At 48.9% G+C, this 22,997-nt stretch overlaps 2 protein-coding genes across 2 annotated transcripts in view; both read right to left on the reverse strand.

The window, feature by feature from the left end:
• Window positions 1-22,997, reverse strand: part of LOC147737284 (uncharacterized) — a 1,685,245-nt gene that overhangs the window by 1,316,526 nt on the left and 345,722 nt on the right. The gene's annotated exons all lie outside the window — the stretch shown is intronic.
• On the reverse strand, window positions 1,522-22,763 carry LOC147737298 (uncharacterized). Its single transcript, XM_086925003.1, has 2 exons — window positions 22,626-22,763; window positions 1,522-5,459 (listed from the first exon to the last, which is right to left on the reverse strand). Exon 2 carries the CDS (start codon window positions 4,346-4,348, stop codon window positions 2,942-2,944), a length of 1,407 nt encoding a protein of 468 aa, XP_086781129.1. The 5' UTR covers window positions 4,349-5,459; window positions 22,626-22,763; the 3' UTR covers window positions 1,522-2,941.

Here is a 22,997-nt window from a genome sequence, read left to right on the forward strand (position 1 = left end):
ATTGGCACCAAGACCAGAATGGTTTTGTACCTGGGAGAAAAACATGTCTAAACCTATGGCGCCTCTCCGGCTGATGGAAGAGAATCTTCATGAATTTGCCTCCATAAACAGCACTCTCACTAGATATAGAGAAGGCCTTCGACACCCTGGGGTAGTTTTACTTAACGAAAGTGCTGATGTGCATGAAACTAGGCCCAGAAATACTGCACTGGATAAATCTCCTCTACACTAAACCCCCTGGCCCGCATCCGGACAGGCAGAGATCTCAGTTTCTTTTGAAGCATGCAGCAAAGATGCCCGCTGTTGATTACTTTTGCCCTAGCCATGGATCTGTTTGCTGCCTTGTTTCGTTCACAGGACCCAGCAATCAGTATACCGAGTGAGCCAAATTGAGAGGCCATATCACTGTATGCTGATGATGCATTTGTGTACCTCAGGAGCGTCCATTCGTATCTACCACAGGTGATGGATGTTCTAGACGATTTTGGTAGGGCTTCTAGACTAAGGCTAAATTGGACCAAATCTAGCTTATATCCCATGCGCCAACTCACAACTTAGAACAGGAAGTGCTGCCCCAATTAGCACTGGGGTGGCACCATGACATCTTCAGGTATTAAGCGATGAACTTACCACACCGACAAAGAACGTATACAGGGCAACTTAGGTGATGTCCAAGGTTTGCAGTTCAATGTCATTTTGGGGCTCCCTGCAACTATCGACCTATGGGTAGAGTGGAAGTTGCAAAAATGCTGTTAATACATTTATACTGCTTCTCGACCCCTCTAGTTTACCTGCCTCTGCGCTTCTTCAGAAAATTGGACTCTTTTTCTATTCTTACGGACTTAATCTGGGGAGCGGTCCATACTATACTCTACCTTGGAACGGGATGGGGGATGTACATTTAAAAGACTAATAAAGAACTACAAACTACTGTGAGACTCAGAAGACGATTATTTCTCATTACAGCCCTTGTTTGTGATCTTGTTACAGTTCTCACATTATCACCTACAATAGAAGAAATGGGGGCCTGGGGTGTCTAATCACAGAAACTCATTAACATATAAAGGGGGGTGAAAGCCTGTTCACAATGCACAACACAACTTGTTTATAAAAAAGTTTGTACATTGCACAGGGAGTGTGATTCAGGTAACAGTGTGAGTAGTGTATGACAGGAGCGAGCAGTCTTAGTTGCTGAGACATGAATCTCTGACGGGTGCATCTTTAGCTCTATAAACTGTTTGAGAGAGGGTGGTAGTCTCAAATTCTGGGGGCACAGATGCCAACAGCTTCCCTCAATCTTTAATTTTTGCATCTACAGGTGGTGCAGATGCCACCTAAGAGAATAACCTTTCCAGCTAGGTAGTGTGCTTTCTGGAGTCAGCCTGCTTTGCTTTTCCCAAACTTTGGTCATCAAAGGTAAATGTGTCTTCTACTAAAGTGTTCTTAGCTCGCTTTTGGTAACGTGGCTTGAGCAGTGTGGCCTAAGGCGCGCTCGAAGGTAAAGCAAAACAGTGGAAGTCACACATTTCAATACAGTTTATTAAAAATAGACAAGGAACTTAAAGATTCAAACCAAGTGTAGATCAAAAAGAATATTTAATAATTATTCTGAAGCAAAATCTAAAGGTGGGCTGTGATTTAAGCATTATTAATTAGCAAAAACAACTGTCAAAACCAAACAAAAAGGTAAATGAATAAAAAACAAGCAGTTCCACTGAATCAATCAGGAAGTCACCTACAAAATTGTAGCTGACTTTGGTAGCTATGCTCGAGAGGACAAAGATAAGTTTAGTCTCTTTTGATGATTAACACTGGAATTTGATGCAAGGTTTTTGGATGAATCAGTCTCAGAAGGTGACGAGCTGCACAGAAGTGGCTTGAAGTGCAAAATTCCCACAGAGTAGAGTTGGGCTAGCAAGTTGAACCTGAATCCACAGCCATCAAAATGTGGGAAACTTCAAGCAGTTACAACAGCTGCAAAGTCATCGGAGCTTCCAAGTTATGGAGATGGTTCAAGGTTGATGATAAGAGCCAAAGCATGGAACGTGGCAGGCCAGAGGCATGGTTAAGGGGATAGCAGGTTCCATTTGAAACAAAAAGAAGATGGAAAGAGGCCACTCGTGTGGATCTTTGTAATACGAGGCTTTTTGGAACAGAAGTCATTAGGACTGTTTAGGGTGGGGCCAAGAATGGTTTGCATATGGCTGGCCTCGTCTGTAGTTACACAAAGACTGGAGAATGATGTGGCGGGATGTTGCAGAGATTAACTACCAGTCCATCCATCACCTTTAGTTTTTCACAATGATCACCCCTACGTGGTACAGACATGGACAGATGTTGGTTCCATAGAGAGCTACGATAAAGGGACTCCTGCTGCAGCCCCCTGGTGAGGCTCATTAAGGCTGGAAACAGTTTGAGGTTACATGCATTCCTGATCCTAGCAGCGTGGCTTCAAAGTTCAGGATCAAATGGACTTTGTGGGTCAGAGCCATGGCTTATAAACGCTCAGCGAACACAACACACTGAATGGAATGAGGCCACAAATAGTTACAAAAGAATGAGGTTAATTCAAGCATTTCCATCCCTCGCTGTGTTCTTTTCTCAGTAGACAGTTTGTTGGACAATCAATGGATCGGTGTCTTTGTGGCTGCTTCATGTAAATGTTTGCGATGCTGAATGCTCCTCCTCGGGGTTGACACTGAGCACCTTTTATTCTCCCACATTGTCTCTCCTATGTGGAAAGGTTCCATTTACAACTGAAGTTTTTGTCACATTGAGAGCACGGGTCATTTTCTTTCACGTTGTGGGTTCTCTCTTGTTGAATGAAACTGAATCTCCAGCAGACCCTTCCCTGGCATTTAGAACAATGATGAGGTTTTTTTCCAGGTAAGTTCTCGCAGGTTGAGTGAGACCAGATTTCTGACTGAAACGTTTCCAGCATTCAGAGAGCTAATAAGGGTTGTTCCCCAGTGTGAGTTCTCTCATGTGTAGTGAGAGTTGTTTTCAATCTGAAGCTTTTGTGGCATTCAGGGCACTGATACGGTTTTTGTCCAGTGTGGGTCCTTTCATGTACAGTAAGGCTGGATTTCTGACTGAAGCGTTTCAAGCATTCAGAGCACTGATAAGGTCTTTCCCCAGTGTGAGTTCTCTCATGTCTAGTGAGAGTTGTTTTCAATCTGAAGCTTTTGTGGCATTCAGGGCACTGATACGGTTTATACCCAGTGTGGGTTCTTTCATGCACAGTAAGGTTGGATTTCCGACTGAAGCGTTTCAAGCATTCAGAGCACTGATAAGGTCTTTCCCCAGTGTGAGTTCTCTCATGTCTAGTGAGACTTATTTTATGACTGAAGCTTTTCTGGCATTCAGAGCACTGATACGGTTTATACCCAGTGTGGGTCCTTTCATGTACAGTAAGGCTGGATTTCCGACTGAAGCGTTTCAAGCATTCAGAGCACTGATAAGGTCTTTCCCCAGTGTGAGTTCTCTCATGTCTAGTGAGAGCCTTTTTCAGACTGAAGCTTTTCTGACATTCAGAACACTGATACTGTTTGAGCCCAGTAAGGATTCTCTGATGTCGAGTTAAACTGGATTTGCCATAGAAACTTTTTTGGCATTCAGAGCACTGATACGGTTTATACCCAGTGTGGGTTCTTTCATGCATAGTAAGGTTGGATTTCCGACTGAAGCATTTCAAGCATTCAGAGCACTGATAAGGTCTTTCCCCAGTGTGAGTTCTCTCATGTCTAGTGAGAGTCTGTTTCGGACTGAAGCTTTTCTGACATTCAGAACACTGATACTGTTTGAGCCCAGTATGGATTCTCTGATGTTGAGTTAAACTGGATTTGCCATAGAAACTTTTTTGGCATTCAGAGCACTGATACAGTTTATGCCCAGTGTGGGTAATTTCATGTACAGTAAGGTTGGATTTATGACTGAAACTTTTCCAGCATTCAGAGCACTGATAAGGTTTTTGTCCAGTATGAGCTCTCTCGTGTTGAGAGAGAGCTGATTTACTACTGAAGCTTTTACAGCATTCAGAGCACGGATATGGTTTATACCCAGTGTGGGTCCTTTCATGTACAGTAAGGCTGTATTTATGACTGAAGCTTTTCCAGCATTCAGAGCACTGATATGGTTTATGCCCAGTGTGGGCTCTTTCATGTACCGTAAGGTTGGATTTGCGACTGAAGCCTTTCTGGCATTCGGGACACTGATAGGGTTTTCGGACAGCGCTAGTTTTCTCATGTTTAGTAAGGTGGGATTGATAACTAAAGCTGTTTTCACAGTCATTGCTCTTATTCGAGTTGTTTGTTTCTCCAAGTTGGGTTTGTTCCTGGGTACATGTCATCTTAAGACTGAATCTGATGCCAGTGTCTGTACTTGTTTATGTCACCACTTAGCATGAACTAAACTATGCTGCAGATGCTCTTCTTCACATTTATATTTAACTAATTATAGTTTTTTCCTGGAGATCATTTTCCTACCTTTAAAGGCACTGATCTAACTTGTCTTATTAACTTTCACTGAGGAGCCCCTTGTATTGATTAAGAGGCCTCTCATGGATTCATTATCTCCAAGTTATGCCCGGGTGAATTTTCTCAAGTTTAATTAGTCTTATTTAGTGATTCTATTTGATCACATTTGATTTAGGAGTTTTAAAAGCACTGATTAGGTCTTTGGGCTTTAGTGTTTGCCTGGTAGGTATGTTTTTTCATACAAGTAATGACAGATGATTAGGGCATGCCAGGGTGGTTTATGAATTATCAATAGTGTAACACTGGCCCCTTTTATACTTTCTGTGCCAGAATATGCTTTTTTGCTCAGTGGCTAAGACAGGTACATGATCCACTTTGAAGGTACAAGACACTTTGAAACCACTCGGATCAACCCAAGAGACAGAGCTGGTGAGGAAAATCTTCCTATATTGGAAATGATAATCCAGCATCTTTGCTGTAACGACATCTGAGAAAGAGTATTTACAATGACTTTCTTTTAAATAATCTTTTCTCTCCTCTCATCTCCAGGAGACGGAGACAAAGATTGCGCTTGTAAACCGAGGATATAAGTCTTTTTGACAGTTCTGTCACATTACAACAGGTCTACGGATGCTGATCTGTTGGGGAGGGTTTTGGTCTCCAAAGTATTTTTCTCATAAACCATCAAACAGAATTTACAACACTGAGTTTTCTCAAGTGCACTGTGTGGGGATCAATTGTGGCCAATGTTCTCCTCAATCTCAGTTACTGGCACCTGGTAAACATTGATGGTCCTTTTACTTTAGGGATTTGACAACTTTCACATTCACCAGTTTCTTCTACTCCAACATCCTCACCATTCCTGGTACATAGAATGTGTTTCTTCTCAAGAGCTCTAGAATGTTTTAACTTTCCTTGAAATAATCCTTTTCGTTGTGTTTCACTAAATTTAAACCTTCCTTTTTCTGTTCATGCTTCAGTCACCTGTAGAAATGGAGTCAGATATTGTAAATGAAAACAAAGAAAAAATATTTATGACCTTATACTTTGCACAAAGAAAGTATGGACAAAAAGAAGCTAGGAAATCAGTTGAGTAGCATTTCTGATAGTGGTTAAACAGCTTTGGGACACTGTGTAGATCGGGAGCTTTAGATCACTGGAACTCATGGATGTGAGAGCAAACGTAAATAATATTTAAGAAAGAAACACATATATTGTGACACAGATTCTCAGCCAACACTATCAATTTACAATTTCTGTGTCAAAGGCTGGCATCATAATGAGATATTTGTAATACTTTTAATGAATAATCAGATGTTATTTACTCCCCTGCCCACCTAGACTGTTCATCTATTCCTTTTTCCAGTGATCTAGGAAGGGACATTTTATTGAAGCAAGGAATTGGCCTTGTTGCACTCAGTGCTTTAAATGCTACCGTAGACTGAGACTGTGTCCAGTTAGCTCAGTGGAATTCTCTATTTCAAATTGTGCAGCAGCAGCCTATACAACCTGATATAGGCCCGCTGCTCTCAACATTACAATGTCCTAATACACAGCCTCTGCCTCTTCAAAATATTTGGATTGGGCAGGAGAAGGCAGAAGATAGAGCCTGCAGCAGGGCACTAAGGAGCCTCCCCCCTTCCTCCTCCCGTAGCTTGCAGTGTAACTGGCATCTCGAAAGGAGGGAAGGTTCTGCTCATCTCCTGCATCTCCCCAGCTCATGTGAATGATGAAAAGAACCTGAAAGCAGAGGGGACAGAGTCTCCGTCACTAGTCAGTGACCAGGGGCACGATAGTCGAATGCCCACCGATGTTGGGTACTTCAGATGAGATGAGGGGAAGCTTGACTCTTCAGCCACGAGGACCAGGAGGCGTCGACGACAACCAGAAGCAGGATTCAAGCTCGCCCACAAAGGATGTCAAACGCTGCAGCGTCGGTGCCCGGATTGGACACAACAAGCCTTGGCAACAGCAACCAACGCAGAAAGAAAACAATGGCTTTGGAGTGGACCAGCAAGGTCCAGGCAACTCACCAAGCGATGGAGAGTCAGGGCACGTCTGAAGCAACCAGGGAAGCCCAAGGAAAATCAGAATTGCTTTCTCAGGTACCCACAAGTCAACAGACAAGGGATCGTGAAGGTACCTCGAGCTGAATCACAAAATGGCAGCCCTCGGTTCACTCGGAGTGAGTAGGCCAGCAATCTTCAGTGGATTCTCCGCTCGGGGTCGGGCTACAAGTAATCCAAAGCACAGCATCGAAGAACGTCGAGAAGCTGATGTACTTGCAAATGTGCATGGTGTCCAGGGGTTCCGGTTTCACATTACCCACGATGGCTACAGGTCTCGGCTTTGCTGGGGACTCAGATCAACCATGGGGAAGTCTGGAAATCCACCTCTGGTGTTGCAAAGTCTTTGGCGTCTGGCGGGAGTTTCGGAGATGCAGACCGGTCAGATGCGTCTTTGGTGCCTGCCAAGCAGGGGAGTAACTCCTTTACTCCAAGGGAGATTCTTCAGTCATCTGGCATTGAACAGATCGTCGAAGGTCCAGGGTTCAGTTTCAGAGTTTCGTCCAGGGATATCTAAAGTTCTGGTTACAGAGGTTCCTTCATTATACCCAAGGAATGGGTTGGACTAGCTCTAGGGACCCACCTATGGGAGGGTTTGGAAAGAGGGGGGGCTACACCCATTTCCTTTGTTCAGTTTTGCACCAGAGCAGGGGCTGGTAGCCCCTGGGGCTGGTTTGAACTGGACTATGCATAGGGACACCAAATGTGCCCCCAGCGCAGACTTCAAAGCACTCTTGGAGTGCTCCCACACAGTCCCAATACACAAAAGCCTGTCTGGGAGGTGGTTACACCACCCTGTGACAGGAAAACTATTGTCAAGGCCTCCCCTGCTGGAGTTTCGGTCAGCAGGAGGAGGTCAGACTTGTGTCTGTGGCTGCAGCATCCATTTTGTGATGCCAGGGCTCTTTTAAGCTGGGACAGGGTATACCTGTGCTGTCATGTCTCTCCCTCTAGAAGGGTGGGATCAAACTCCCACGCCAGTTTCTGGTGTGGGGGTATGATTCCAAGGTGTTTGACACCAAACACAACATGTTTCCATGCAGCCAGTCCAGAGTTAGCATTTACCGCAAGGTTATAATGCACTTAAGAGTAGATAAAGCAAGGCAGTGGTATTTGATGTGGGTAACAAAGCGCCACACAGAATAATTACACACATTATTTTAAGGAACCCAGTATTTGACGGTGCTAAAAGGTGAGGAGAACCACCCCACTCCTCAGGAGAGGGCTCTGGCTTCTAGAACAAATCACACTCCTTAGCACACGTCTCACTTATAAAGTAACATAAGTATGTAACACGTTTCCAAAAATTCAAAACTAAATAATGCGCAAAAGATTAGTCTTCCTTCTTCTTTGTTGGTCACTTTATTATGTGCAAGTCTTCCCAGAAATTATCTACAGCCAACACGTGTTTCGTCCCGCGACTTTCTCAAGGCTGTGTGATTTCGAAAAAAGACCAGTTTATATATTGAGAAAAACAGTCCCATTGATAACAAACAAACCATACTATATCAGTATTGGGAGAGTCACCAATCAAGTGTAACTCATGCTTGTGGTGGGATAAGAAATCAATACAAAAATCCAACAACACAATAACACAGAATATACCTCTGTGAAACAGTAGGTCTCTGAACCTAATAGCGATCGAGAGACCAAGTAAGTGCGCTTAGGATAGTAAGAGCCAGCTAAAACTCTGCCACACTAAACTAAGTGAGAATTTTCCACTGTTAGAGCGATCGTGAGAAGTGTGAATCATTACGAGGGCTAAGGGTCATAGTAAAAGAAATCTGAAGCGTGCACTGAATAGGTAAAATAAAATAGTGATGTGAGTAAGTGAAACTTAGACACTAAAAGCAAGTCTTATTTGAGGGTATATAAATACCTATCTCCTGTATGAGAACTGATTCTGTAAAACAAGCAGAAAGATTTGTATATATCAGTCCATAATTTGAAATTCAATGTTTGAGATTAGCTTTAAAACAAGTGCCTTTAAAATGGACCTACTTATTATGCGGTGATAATTCCAAACCGCAATGGGTTTCAGGTGTGGTAGCGTCTATGATTCCGAACGGATTTGACTGGTTTCTATTTCTTCCAGTAACAATCTTCTTAGTGCTGCAAAAATGTGAAATCACTAAATAATGCTTATTTGGAACCGTATTTCCTACTTAAGTCACTAATCATTACTAGCAACAAAGTCCTTGCTATTCTTTATTAAAAAGGCTTCAGAGCAACCGACGTGTTGTTTAAATATTATAGTTTGCTTAATGAACATGCAGATTGACAACTCAATCGAAATGAAGTATCCTAACCCAAAGCCATGCCAACGCAAACCCATGCAGTATACTGTTTGTAATGAATACCTGCATATTTGGGCCATAGTTACCAAAATCTGCCTTCTTATGCTATGTGTAAAGAAGCATATTGTGAGCATCATAGTCTTCGTTTACCGTCGTATCACAACCATAAGTTGGTGGATGTGAACAGCCGGTGTAGTTAGAATGGCTGCCAAGTTAGAATAGAACGCTAAGTCCTTCCTCTCTGTTTACACCATGAGAGTAGGGAGTGAATTCACAAACAACGTGAACACACTGTTTACACTTCCGGTATTTAAACTAGTTTGGGAAACTTCTTCGCACAAGCATACTCGGCATCGAAGATACATGGTGGCATCGCGGAGGATTCTCTTAAGAGTGGAACAAGGAAGAAATAATGCTAATGCTGAGGTGGTAGCGCGACTCTGGAATTTTAGATTCTTCTAATGTTGAGTTTGCGATAACATTAAAATTGTTACTTGTCTTCAAGAACAACTTTTAAATTTATTGTTTTTTTAAGGGGGCATACTATAGCCAGTTGGTGTTTTTGAGTCGTATACATAGGTACATTAGGAAGAATGTGTAATTTTACGTGTCACCTCTTGTTATAACATTAACAAGATGTAGCTCTCAGAGTGTTTAACATTCTAACTAAACCGGCGCTTCACAACCACCAACTTATGGTTGCGATACGACGGTAAACTAAGACTATTTTTCGGTCCCTCTCGAGATACCTTCGCGATTCCCTGTCGGTTGACTTGTGGGTCCCTGAGAAGGCAGCTGTAACTTTCTTTGGGCTTCCCTGAATGCTCCAGATGTGCACTTACTCTCCATAGCCTGGTGAGTCCCTTGGACCTTGCTGGTCCACTCCGAAGCCATTGTTCTCTTCCTGCATGGGTTGCTGTTGCCAAGGCTTGTTGTGTCCAATCCGGGCACCAATACCTTGTGGGACAGCTCGAATCCAGCTCCTGTTTGTCATCAACACCTCCTGGTCCTCGTGGCTGAAGAATCAAACTTCCCCTCATCTCACCTAAAGCATACGACATTGGTGGACATTCGACTATCGTGCCCCTGGTTACTGGCAAGTGACCCAGACTCTGTCCCCTCTGCTTTCAGGTTCTTATCATCTTCGATTTAGGCTTGGATCTCTTTGAACACTTTTCCTCTTCCCGGCAGCAGCACTTTGCAGCAACTCGCCATTGAAAACAACGACGCGACGCAACACCATTTGGCACCTATGCTCCCGGCTTTCCTGGGTTAGGTAACTCGAGTACTCTGGTGCTCCCGTGGGTATTAGCCCTAGAACCATCTAAGTTCAAAAGGGTTTGTTCCTAGTCAACTTCTTAGTGTCCTTAATCTTTAAATTTCCAACAGCGACTTTCCCAATAGAAGCTAACGGCGCTTGCGGCTGTGTTCCCACAGTGAACGTGTTCCCCGTGGGTTCCCTGTGTCACTACCTTGGGTGGTTCCAAAGGGGCCCAGCGATTCTACAGGCTCTAGGCCTTGTGTACAGTCAAGTCGTGGTTCTTATACCACTATTTTAGTATATGGTTTGCCCCCCCCCCCGGGGCCTATCGAAAACTGTGCTATTTACTGTGAATATTTTGACCTGTAACTTGTGTACTTCGACTTCTAGCCTCATAAAGAGACTAAGGGGTGTGTTTTAGAATAAATACATGTATTTTATATATATACCTGGTGTAGTTCTCATTTGGTCATTCAAGAGATTATAGACTGGTAAAACAAGCTGCTTTATATTCCTTTAAGACTTAGCCTGAAGGCTGCTCTCCACAGCTACCACTAGGATAGCTTTCAATCAAGGTTTTCTTTAATCTATCATCAATAAGGGTTGTTTGAACTGGTGCATGGTTCCCACTATAACTAGTGGACAGCATATGCCAGGCCAACTTCCCACACTCACCTCCTCTGCACCCCTGGACATGCTTCACCTCCTCTGCCCCCTGGACAGGCCTCACCTCCTCTGCACCCCTGGACAGGCCTCAACTCTTCTGCATCCCTGGACAGGCCTCCCCTCCTCTGCACCCCTGGACAGGCCTCACCTCCTCTGCACCCCCTGGACAAGCCTCACCTCCTCTGCCCCTGGACAGGCTTCCTATCCTCTGCCCCCTGGACAGGCCGCACCTCCTCTGCCCCCCTGGACAGGCCTCACCTCCTCTGCCCCCTGGACAGGCCTCTCTTCCTCTGCCCACTGGACAGGCCTCTCCTCCTCTACACTCCTGGACAGGCCTCATCTCCTCTGCCCCCTGGACATTCCTCACCTTTTCTGCCCCCTGGACAGGCCTCTCCTCCTCTGACCCCTGTACAGGCCTCCCCTCCTCTGCCCCTGGACAGGCATCACCTCCTCTGCACCCCTGGACATGCCTCAACTCCTCTGCATCCCTGGACAGGCCTCTCCTCCTCTGCACCCCGGGACAGGCCTCTCGAAGCTTCTCAAAGGAGCTCTCAGTGAAGGATTCTCATTAAGGACAGAGGAGCCCAGAGTTCATTCCCCCCCATACAGCGCCTATGACTCCGCCCTGAGCCTCGGTGCGCTATGCACAGGGCCCGAAGAGAGACACTGTTCCCTGGACAGGCCTGACCTCCTCTTCAACCCCCTGGACAGGTCTTACCTCCACTGCACCCCTGGAGAGGCCTCACATCCACTGCACCCCTGGACAGGCCTCTTGGTGCTTCTGACAGGAGCTCTCGGTGAAGGATTCTCATTAAGGACAGAGGAGCCCAGAGTTCATTCCACCCCATACTGTGCCTCTGACTCCGCCCTGAGCCTCGGGGCGCTATGCACAGGGCCCGAAGAGAGACACTCCTCCCCTGGACAGGCCTCACCTCCTCTGCACCCTTGGACAGGCCTCACCTCCTCTGCACCCTTCTAGACAGGCCTCACCTCCTCTGCACCCCTCTAGACAGGCCTCTCCTCCTCTGCACCCCTGGAAAGACCTCTCCTTCTCTGCACCCCCTGGACAGGACTCACCTCCTCTGCACCCCTCTAGACAGGCCTCTCCTCCTCTGCACCCCTGGAAAGGCCTCTCCTCCTCTGCACCCCTCTAGACAGGCCTCTCCTACTCTGCACTCCTGGACAGGGCTCACCTCCTCTGCAGCCTTGGACAGGCCTCTCCTCCTCTGAACCACTGGATTGGCCTCACCTCCTCTGACCCCTGGACAGGCCTCACCTCCACTGCAACCCTGGACAGGACTCACCTCCTCTGCACCCCTGGACAGGCCTCTCCTCCTCTGCACCCCTGGACAGGCCTCACCTCCTCTGCACCCCTGGACAGGCCTCACCTCCTCTGCACCCCTGGACAGACCTCTCCTCCTCTCCACCCCTGGACAGGCCTCACCTCCTCTGCACCCCTGGATAGGCCTCACCTCCTCTGCACCCCTGGACAGGCCTCTCCTCCTCTCCACCCCTGGACAGGCCTCTCCTCCTCTCCACCCCTGGACAGGCCTCACCTCCTCTGCACCCCTGGACAGACCTCTCCTCCTCTCCACCCCTGGACAGGCCTCGCCTCCTCTGTACCCCCCTGGACAGGCCTCTCCTCCTCTGCACCCCTGGACAGGCCTCACCTCCTCTGCACCCCCTGGACAGGCCTCTCCTCCTCTGCCCCTGGACAGGCCTCTCCTCCTCTGCACCCCTGGACAGGCCTCTCCTTTTTTGCTCACCTGGACAGGGCTCACCTGCTCTGCACCACTGGACAGGCCTCACCTCCTCGGCACCCCTGGAAAGGCCTCTCCTCCTCTGCACCCCCTGGACAGGACTCACCTCCTCTGCACCCCTCTAGACAGGCCTCTCCTCCTCTGCAACCATGGACCGGCCTCACCTCCTCTGCACCCCTGGACATACCTCTCCTCCTCTCCACCCCTGGACAGGCCTCACCTCCTCTGCACCCCTGGACAGGCCTCACCTCCTCTGCACCCCTGGACAGGCCTCTCCTCCTCTCCACCCCTGGACAGGCCTTACCCCCTCTGCACCCCTGGACAGGCCTCTCCTCCTCTCCACCCCTGGACAGGCCTCACCCCTCTGCACCCCTGGACAGACCTCTCTTCCTCTCCACCCCTGGACAGGCCTCGCCTCCTCTGTACCCCCTGGACAGGCCTCTCCTCCTCTGCACCCCCAGACAGGCCTCACCTCCTCTGCACCCCCTTGACAGGCCTCTCCTCCTCTGCCCCTGGACAGGCCTCTCCTCCTCTGCACTCCTGGACAGGCCTCTCCTTTTCTGCTCACCTGGACAGGGCTCACCTGCTCTGCACCACTGGACAGGCCTCACCTCCTCGGTACCCCCCTGGACAGGCCTCTCCTCCTCAGCACCCCTGGACAGGCCTCACCTCCTCTGCACCCCCTGGACAGGCCTCTGCTCCTCTGCCCCTGGACAGGCCTTTCCTCCTCTGCACCCCTGGACAGACCTCTCCTTTTCTGCTCACCTGGACAGGGCTCTCCTACTCTGCACTCCTGGACAGGCCTCACCTCCTCTGCAGCCTTGGACAGGCTTCTCCTCCTCTGAACCACTGGATAGGCCTCACCTCCTCTGACCCCTGGACAGGCCTCTCCTCCTCTGCACCCCTGGACAGACCTCTCCCTTTCTGCTCACCTGGACAGGGCTCTCCTACTCTGCACTCCTGGACAGGCCTCACCTCCTCTGCAGCCTTGGACAGGCCCCTCCTCCTCTAAACCACTGGACAGGCCTCACCTCCTCTGCACACCTGGACAGACCTCTCCTCCTCTCCACCCCTGGATAGGCCCCGCATCCTCTGTACCCCCTGGACAGGCCTCTCCTCCTCTGCACCCCTAGACAGGCCTCACCTCCTCTGCACCCCCTTGACAGGCCTCTCCTCCTCTGCCCCTGGAAAGGCCTCTCCTCCTCTGCACCCCTGGACAGGCCTCTCCTTTTCTGCTCACCTGGACAGGGCTCACCTGCTCTGCACCACTGGACAGGCCTCACCTCCTCGGTACCCCCCTGGACAGGCCTCTCCTCCTCTGCACCCCTGGACAGGCCTCACCTCCTCTGCACCCCCTGGACAGGCCTCTGCTCCTCTGCCCCTGGACAGGCCTCTCCTCCTCTGCACCCTTTGACAGACCTCTCCTTTTCTGCTCACCTAGACAGGGCTCTCCTACTCTGCACTCCTGGACAGGCCTCACCTCCTCTGCAGCCTTGGACAGGCCTCTCCTCCTCTGAACCACTGGACAGGCCTCGTCTCCTCTGTACCCCCCTGGACAGGCCTCTCCTCCTCTGCACCCCTGGACAGGCCTCACCTCCTCTGCACCCCCTGGACAGGCCTCTCCTCCTCTGCCCCTGGACAGGCCTCTCCTCCTCTGCACCCCTGGACAGGCCTCCCCTTTTCTGCTCACCTGGACAGGGCTCTCCTACTCTGCACTCCTGGACAGGCCTCACCTCCTCTGCAGCCTTGGACAGGCTTCTCCTCCTCTGAACCACTGGATAGACCTCACCTCCTCTGACCCCTGGACAGGCCTCACCTCCACCGCAACCCTGGACAGGACTCACCTCCTCTGCACCCCTGGACAGGCCTCACCTCCTCTGCACCCCCCTGGACAGGCCACTCCTCCTCTGCACCCCTGGACAGGCCTCACCTCCTCTGCACCCCCTGGACAGGCCTCACCACCTCTGCCCCTGGACAGGTCTCTCATCCTCTGCCCCCCTGGACAGGCCTCTCCTCCTCTGCACCCCTGGACAGGCCTCTTCTCCTCTGCCCCTGGACAGGCCTCGCCTCCTCTGCCCCTGGACAGGCCTCTCATCCTCTGTCCCCTGGACAGGCCTCACCTCCTCTGCACCCCCTGGACAGGCCTCACCTCCTCTGCCCCTGGACAGGCCTCTCATCCTCTGCCCCCCTGGACAGGCCTCTCCTCCTCTGCACCCCAGGACAGACCTCTCCTCCTCTGCACCCCAGGACAGACCTCTCCTCCTCTGCTCCCCAGGACAGACCTCTCCTCCTCTGCTCCCCACTCAGCCTCAGCAGCAGGAATAACTGAGCTCTCCTGACATCATCATGAATGCCAGGGGGGGGAGGGGGAGGGGGGAATCTGATCCATGGATTCATAAATTGCAGCCAAGTGAGTTGGCAGCTCACCTACCTGAGCAGAAACCTGTCCAGACTCTCTCCTCCTCCTGGGGGGCTGATGGGGGGGGGGGGTCTGGGGTCTGAGGGGGGGCAGATCTGGTGATTGTAGATGGAGGTCGCTGCCCACCAGACAGGGCTCCTTCCTCCTCTGCAGCAGGCTGGACACACCAGGAGAGGGAGGAAGTGATGTCAGCACTGCTGCTGGTGCTGTCTCTGCCGCCACTGACCCGGAAGAGGAAACCCGTCTCCCTTTCAGACAAAAGGCAGCTCAGTGGTTTCATCAGCAGGCGAGGAGCACCCTCTGGTGGCCGCTGACGGAACCGCTGCCTCCAGGCTCCTGGAGTGAATACTTTTCACACAAACAAGCACTTATACCTGTAAAGACCTGGGATTTCAGATGTCACAGATGTGAATGTTTTTAAGGGTCAGACAGTTCAAGTACAGGGCCTCACACTTGGTTGCTGCTGTGGAAAAGTATTTATAGCTTCACTTCAGTTGAGCATCTTCCAAACACTGATGTAAAGGACTTAAGAGTATTTACAGAATGGTGACAACTGGAAGTGACAGTCTGTATTTCAATGAATATATCTGTATTTCAATGAATATATCTGTAATTTAAAGAATATATCAGAATATCAGTCAGTTTTCCAATTACACTGGGCAGCCTATTTATTCTTTTAAATAATTTATTTGCAGTTTTTCAAATTCACAACGTGCTAGATAGCAAAGTAAACAGAGGTAAATACCATGGAGTTTTATACACCAGATCAGTGACAATGAGGCATAGGTCATGTGTCAAAGCGACAATTGAAGGAACAGCTTATTTCTAATTTTCCTATGTCTGTGGCTTATTCCTTATATTTAATACGGTTTTATATCCACAAACAAGACTGAAATGTAGGCCCTAATTAGGTTTTGAGTTTCTGTTTTAAGAGCACAACTGTCTCCTAAAATATTAAGATAGCGGCCTCTTCCAGGCTTTGTTGTTTTGTTTCCAGTAACCACCATCCTCTCTCAACAAGGATTCACTGACAAAAAATAAAGCAATATATCTTTGAAACAATTGATTCCTAAGATAGGGCAACCGAGTATGAACCAGAAATTTCTCACACAGTTTGCATTGTATCATAAAAATGAGTGGGTGTTACTGGTCTGAAGAACAGGGGAGGGGCATTTCATTACTCGAAAATATTCTACTCCTTCAAATAGGCCCCTATATCACAGTACACTCGTCATCAGTACACCATTGATTAGTGAGTGCGTCAACTCTTTGTAGCATTGTCATGCAAGAAGCCTTGAGTGCCTCGACAGTGACATTATTTCGGACGTGCATACATCAGAGTCCTCAAGCCTCACTCATCACGAGTGACACTAACACATTTGGAAGTCACTCTGAAGTCTCACTCAAACCTGGCCCATTCTTCCACACTATGGGGATAAATTAGAACTTCACACGTAACTACGCAGCACAAAGGAGACCCTCTGTCCCACATTTAGTTGGCAAAACCTTTCTCATATTTCACCATGAGTACTAACACAGTTCAGTAGAATGTTAAATTGAATGTCTATTTTAGTGAGACTTGGTTGTCAATCGTATCACTTTACATGTGTTCTGATCATGTCTATAAATTCAGTAATGTCTCTTCCTTTGGTATTGTCAAAGTCACATGTTAAGTGACACCACTCCCTGTGTCTTTTTTAAATACCTCAATTCTTTATTGATTTTCCAAATACAATGAGCATATAACAGGTATGAAAGTTTATCGATTCAGCAGAGTCCAAGATACTGTGTAAACTAGAACTTGTGAGAAGACACTGATAACCGGAAAAACAATAAATTACATAACCCGTCCAGATAGAGGTGATGTAGCCCAGAAGATCCTGCAGATTATCAGGGAAGGAGGACGAGGGGAAACACTAGGGGAAGGGACGTGGGAACAGGAGAGAAAAGTCAGGGTGCCAGGCACCATGGTCACTAAGCATGAGCGGGAAATCCGTTACACTCGCAGATTTTGCGGATTTTTGGGAAATCCGCAATCCGCGAATTTTGCGGATTTCCCGCAAAATCCGCAAAAAAAAATCCGCGAACGTAACGGGTTCAAAAGTTGAACCCCCACTCATGCAACTATTTTACAATGGCGCCAGCAAGCTGCCAGCGCCGTTGTAAAATAGTTACAAAGTTAGCTTGCACAGGAACCACTAGATAAAACGAAGCAGGTGCTGCTTTATTTTATCTAAGTGCTTCCTGTGCAAGCTAACTTTGTAACTATTTTACAACGGCGCTGGCAGCTTGCTGGCGCCATTGTAAAATAGTTACAGGCACAGCCTTACACAGGTCACTCAAGGGACCCCTGCGCCCTTCAGGGCGATTGCATAGTAACACACACATGGTCACTCGAACTAGTTGATGCTCAAATTCAGTGACTCATTCATTAGCCCAAAAACAATCATGAGCGTCTTCGAGGCTGGACAGGTGTGCCTCTTCCCAAATCTACCGTGGAAAATCAGCTGTGATGCTGGGTAGAGGGCGGCCTTTGCATGGTCGCTCGAACTAGTTTATGCTCAAAATCAGTGACTCATTCATTAGCCCAAAAACAATCATGAGCGTCTTCGAGGCTGGACAGGTGTGCCTCTTCCCAAATCTACTGTGGAAAATCAGCCGTGATGCTGGGTAGAGGCCTTTGCATCCTTGACTTTCATGAGCGCAATCCCTGTGCTGTTCCTGTGACCAGGAGCTTCTTTCTCTTCATATAATTGTGTTCGCACGGGTTGCTGCAAGTTCGCGCGCGTTTTGTACAATTTCGCAATTTGCGAAATTGTACAAAACCCTCACGAACTTGCAGAAACCCGTGCGAACATAAAAAAAAAATCCACGCGGATTCGCGGATTTTGCGGATTTTGGCAATCCGCAAATCCGCAAATTCGCGGATTGCCAATCCGCAAAATCCGCTCATGCCTAATGGTCACCCCCAAAAAAGCCAACACCCACTACGAAGGCCGTAGCCAGAAAACTCTTACCATGGTGTGTTAAATCCTGGAATATTGACATTTTGTGAAGCAAGGTCAGACGGGCCATTAATTGCGGTGCCAGCCCTAGGTTGGTCATCAAGGTATCCCAAATGGAGCCGTAGCAGCACAAAGTGCTGTACAGTCCGCAGGAAATGCAAAATGCCACAGGCAACTGCGCCACACCTTCTGCACCTCCAGCATGTGGAATAGTCTGCCGTATGTGCTTTATAGACACACTCCAACGTCCAGTGCCCTTGGTGTAGGGACTTGAAATAACTGAATTTCAACCTGGCCGCCTGGAGGAAACTGCCATAGTCTTTCCAAAGGTCGTGCCTGTCCTGCTCAGAGAGTGAGAGACCCCGCGGTACAACGGTACATGAGTGGGGAAGACCCTGACTATTTTTTCAATATTTTCGAAAGGATGGCCACGGCAGCATCTTGGCCACTTGATAAATGGGTCCAGTACTTGGGACCTCTCTTGTCTGGTGACTTGCAAGCAGCCTACCAGGATAGCTCCTTATGCTGATATAAAGAGGTGCATCATGGAGAGGTTGGGTGTAGATGACGAGACCTACCGGGTAAAACTACGACAAATGAAGGAAGGACTCCAAGAGACACCTCAAGCCTTGTACGGTAAAAGATATGGCGGATCGCTGGTTAAAACCAGTCACTACAGATAAGGATGGCATCATGGCCAAAATATATTTGGAGCAATATTTGTCCTCACTTCATCCGCCCATTCAGAGGTGGGCACGTCAACAGGCTAATTTGACCCTTGAAACTGCATTAGAGATTGCTAGTGCCTACAACAGAGCTCAAGAGATTTAAAAAGGGTGAGAGGAGTCAACAGGGAAAACAGGAGGCCCAGGAGTACATCGTCATCCCCGTCCAACCCTAGCAAAGAAGTCCAAACCTGTAACCATAATTCCTGGAACCCCTATTATCAGACCTCCTACTTTGGGTCCTCAATGTTTCCAGTGTGGAGGGATGAGACATATTGCCCGGTTTTGCCCCCAAAAGGAAGACCCCATGGAAATAGATATGGCCCGCAACTACTATTGCCCCCCTTCAGAAAAAAATCACTGTACAGTATCAGTGAATGGACACCCCGTGACAGCTCTGGCTGATATGGGATGCCTACACAGCATAGTCCGACCTCAAGACCTGGGATCCCGCTTTGGCCTGATTGATGGAACTGTAGCTATACGTTGTGTTCATGGTGACACCAAACCGTACCCCACGGCACAAGTACAAATACAACACCCCCATGACCCAGGAACCACTTTAACTGTTGGACGTATACCCCGGTTACCAGAACCAGCTACACTCGGAAACGATTTCCCAAAGTTATCTCAGTTGTTGCACGACACTAAACTCAAAGATGAAGAATGGTGGGCCACAGCACCTTTTTCACAGGAATACAGAGAAGGAGTGGCCAACATCAAAAACTAGGAAGAGTAGAAAACAAAGGAAGGCAGAAAAAGGCAGGAATCCATTGGTTTTGCCCATCCACAAGATGAGAACCCCTGGGAAACCGATAGAAATTTCCTTGCGGCACAAAGGGAAGATCCGGTGTTGGAACAAGGCCCTAGAGGACAAAGACCCACACCACCTAGGTCCATATTTCTTTAAGAAAAAGCGGTTGTTGTACAGAAAAGGGAGCCCCACTCAGAACCCCCAGCTATTGATCCCTAGTCCATTCAGGGAAAAAATGATGTATCTAGCCCACAGCCATTTATTGGGGGACATTTTTGGGCAGAAAAAACTGAAAAACAGATCATGGAACGGTTTTATTGGCCCGGCATATACCAGCATGTAAAAATATACTGCAGAGAATGCCTGGTACGCCAAAAAAAGAACAGATACCATCCTCCCACAGCACCCCTTCAACCACTTCCCATAATAAAACCACCCACAAGAAACCTTACGATCCCCAACTGCCAACCTCCTCATGATTTCCCGCACAAATAAGGTCTCCTGGGGCGACAAAAGATTCACTGTTGCTACGGCCAGACTGTGGAACACCCTACCTCAGCAAATGAAATCTTGCCCAACGCAACCGGCCTTCAGAAAGCTTATAAAAACCCGGCTTTTCAACCAATGAGCAGCACACCATTTGACTACTGCTTCTTCCGTCCATAGCGCCGAGACACCCACGGGTATTTGCACGCTCTACAAATTGCTTAAATAAATAAAATAAATAAATATAACCCTTCAGTCGAATAGGTATGGACATAATAGGTCCTTTGTTACCTTCCCGCAGTGTATGTTGTTATGTTCTTGTTATGGTAGACTACTCCACGCATTTTCCAGAAGCCATACCCTTACGCAGACCGGATGCCTCTAACGTAGCCAAGGCCATGATAAAGTTTTTTTTCAAGGGTGGGATTCACAAAAGAGATCTTGAACGATCAAGGGACTCCCTTGGTGTCCCGATTGATGAAGCAAGTCTGTGTGCAGTTAGAGGTCAAACAAATCAGGACAGCTGCCTATCATCCCCAGACAGATGTGTTAGTTGAAAGATACAATGCCACTATTAAAACCACCCTCAAGAAACTCCTAGCTTTGGAGTCCAGAAAATGCGAGGACATGTTGCCCCTGTCATTATTCGCCATTAGGTGCAAAGAACAAAAAAGTGCAGGGTACTCTCCCTTTGAGCTGTTTCATGGTCATAAACCACGTACCTTTCTAGTGTTTGAGGTATTTAAATTGCCACTGTCAGTAAAACCAACACCCTGAGCAGGGCCGGACTGGCCGGAACGGGCTTCGGGTGTTTCCACGGGAGGCTGGAAGAGTGGGGCCAATTCTTCAGTGCTAGGAAACGTATTTGTTACTGGGGGCTGGTTTTGCTGTGGTGCTGCTATATCGCCCCCCAGCAACAAAAGAGGCAGGGAGCTGGTCCGTCAAAATTGTCAGGCCTGGTTTGGGTTCCCAGTCCGGCCCTGACCCAGAGGAACAACAATTCCTCCTTGCACATACTGAACATCATTACTCTGCACACCAACGCCGTGCATATCCAAATTCACACCAGCAACAAACCCAGAATTAAAACGAGAATACAATCCGTGAGAATCACTTTCGTCACCATTTTGGAACATTTTTGTCTGAGCCATCATTATTTTTTCTTTGATATTTTTCTGCTTAGTAACAAAATTCTCACTACAGAACTTTGCGTAAAACAAAATCTCATCCGGAATGTTAGTCTGCAGCCCCTCACATTTTTCTGGATATGTGCACTAACCTCTGGATGCAACGCTAAAAGATGCGCCCTCTTTTACCCGGTCTTTGCCTTTGCAATATTGTCTGTAACTCTGCATTAATCTCTTGTAATATAATAAAATATTTTGAGGCACTTCACTCTGTGGTTCTTCAATTGGCCAGTTTACAAGCAACTTTGACGCATTCCACAAATCTCTTGGGACAACAATTAACAAACTTAAATTCAGCTCTCGACCACCTCGCCTGGACGAACAGGCCTCATCTCCACTGCATCTCTCCTGGAGAGGCCCCACCTCCTTTGAACCACCCAAACACAGGACAGGCCTCACCTCCTCTACACCTTCCTGGACAGGCCTCTCCCCCTCTGCATCCCTGGACAGGCCTCACCTCCTCTGCACCCCTGGACAGGCCTCACCTCCTCTGCACCCCCTAGACAGTCCTCACCTCCGCCACCCACCTGAACAGGCCTCTCCTACTCTACACCCCCCTGGACAGGCCTTACTCACCTCCTCTGAGCCCCCTGGACAGGCTTTGCTTCCTCTGCATCCCCTCGACAGGTCTCGCCTCCTCTGCATCTACCTCCAAACAGGCCTTACCCCCTATACATCCCATGGACAGTCCTCCCCTCCTCTGCACCTGCTGGACAGGCCTCACCTTCTTTGTGCCTCCCCCTGGACAGGCTTCACATCTTCTAACCTCGCTCTGACAGGACAGGTCTCACCTCCTCTGCACCCCTGGACAGGCCTCACCTCCTCTGCACCCCTGGACAGGCCTCACCTCCTCTGCACCCCCTGGACAGTCCTCACCTCCGCCACCCCCCTGAACAGGCCTCTCCTACCCTGCCACCCTGGACAGGCCTCACCTCCTCTGCAGCCCTGGACAGTCCTCACCTCCACTGCACCCCTGGACAGGCCTCACCTATCTGTGCCCCCTGGACAGACCTCTCCTCCTCTGCGTCCCTGGAGAGGTCTCTCCTCCCCTGCACCCCTGGACAGGCCTCACCTCCTCCGCACCCCTGGACAGGCCTCTCCTCCTCTGCACCCTTGGACAGGCCTCACTGCCTCTGCACCCCTGGACAGGTCTCACCTCCTCTGCACCCCTGGACAGGCCCCTCCCCCTCTGCACCCCTCAGGACAGGCCTCTTGGTGAAGGATTCTCATTAAGGACAGAGGAGCCCAGAGTTCTTTCCACCCCATATGGCGCCTCTGACTCCGCCCTGAGCCTCGGGTGCTATGTATGGGTTGCAAAGAGAGACGTTGCTCCCCTGGACAGGCCTCAACTCCTCTGCACCCCCTGGACAGGCCTCACCTCCTCTGCACCCCTGGACAGGCCTCACCTCCTCTGCTCCCCACTCAGCCTCAGCAGCTCTCCTGACATCACCATGAATGGCAGGGAGGGGGGAATCTGATCCATGGATTAGAAATTTCAGGCAAGTGAGTTAGCAGCTCTCCTACCTGAGAAGAAACCTGTCCAGGCTCTCTCCTCCTCCTGGGAGTCTGAGCGGGGCAGATCTGGGGTCTGAGGGGGGTCTGTAGATGGTGGTATCTGCCCACCAGACAGGGCTCCTTCCTCCTCTGCAGCAGGCTGCACACACTGCTGGTGCTGTCTCTGCTGCCGCTGACCCGGAAGAGGAAACCCGTCTCCCTTCCATCTAATGTGCAGCTCAGTGGTTTTTCATCAATATGCAAGGAACGCCCTCTGGTGGCCGCTGACAGAAGTGCCGCCTCCAGGCTCCAGGGGTGAATACATTTCACGCAAACAAGCATTTATACCTGTAAAGACCGGGGATTTCAGATGTCACAGACGGGAATGTTTTTAAGGGTCAG

This window comes from Lissotriton vulgaris, chromosome 1_1 (assembly GCF_964263255.1).
Source record: "Lissotriton vulgaris chromosome 1_1, aLisVul1.2, whole genome shotgun sequence".
Taxonomy (NCBI): Eukaryota; Metazoa; Chordata; class Amphibia; order Caudata; family Salamandridae; genus Lissotriton; species Lissotriton vulgaris.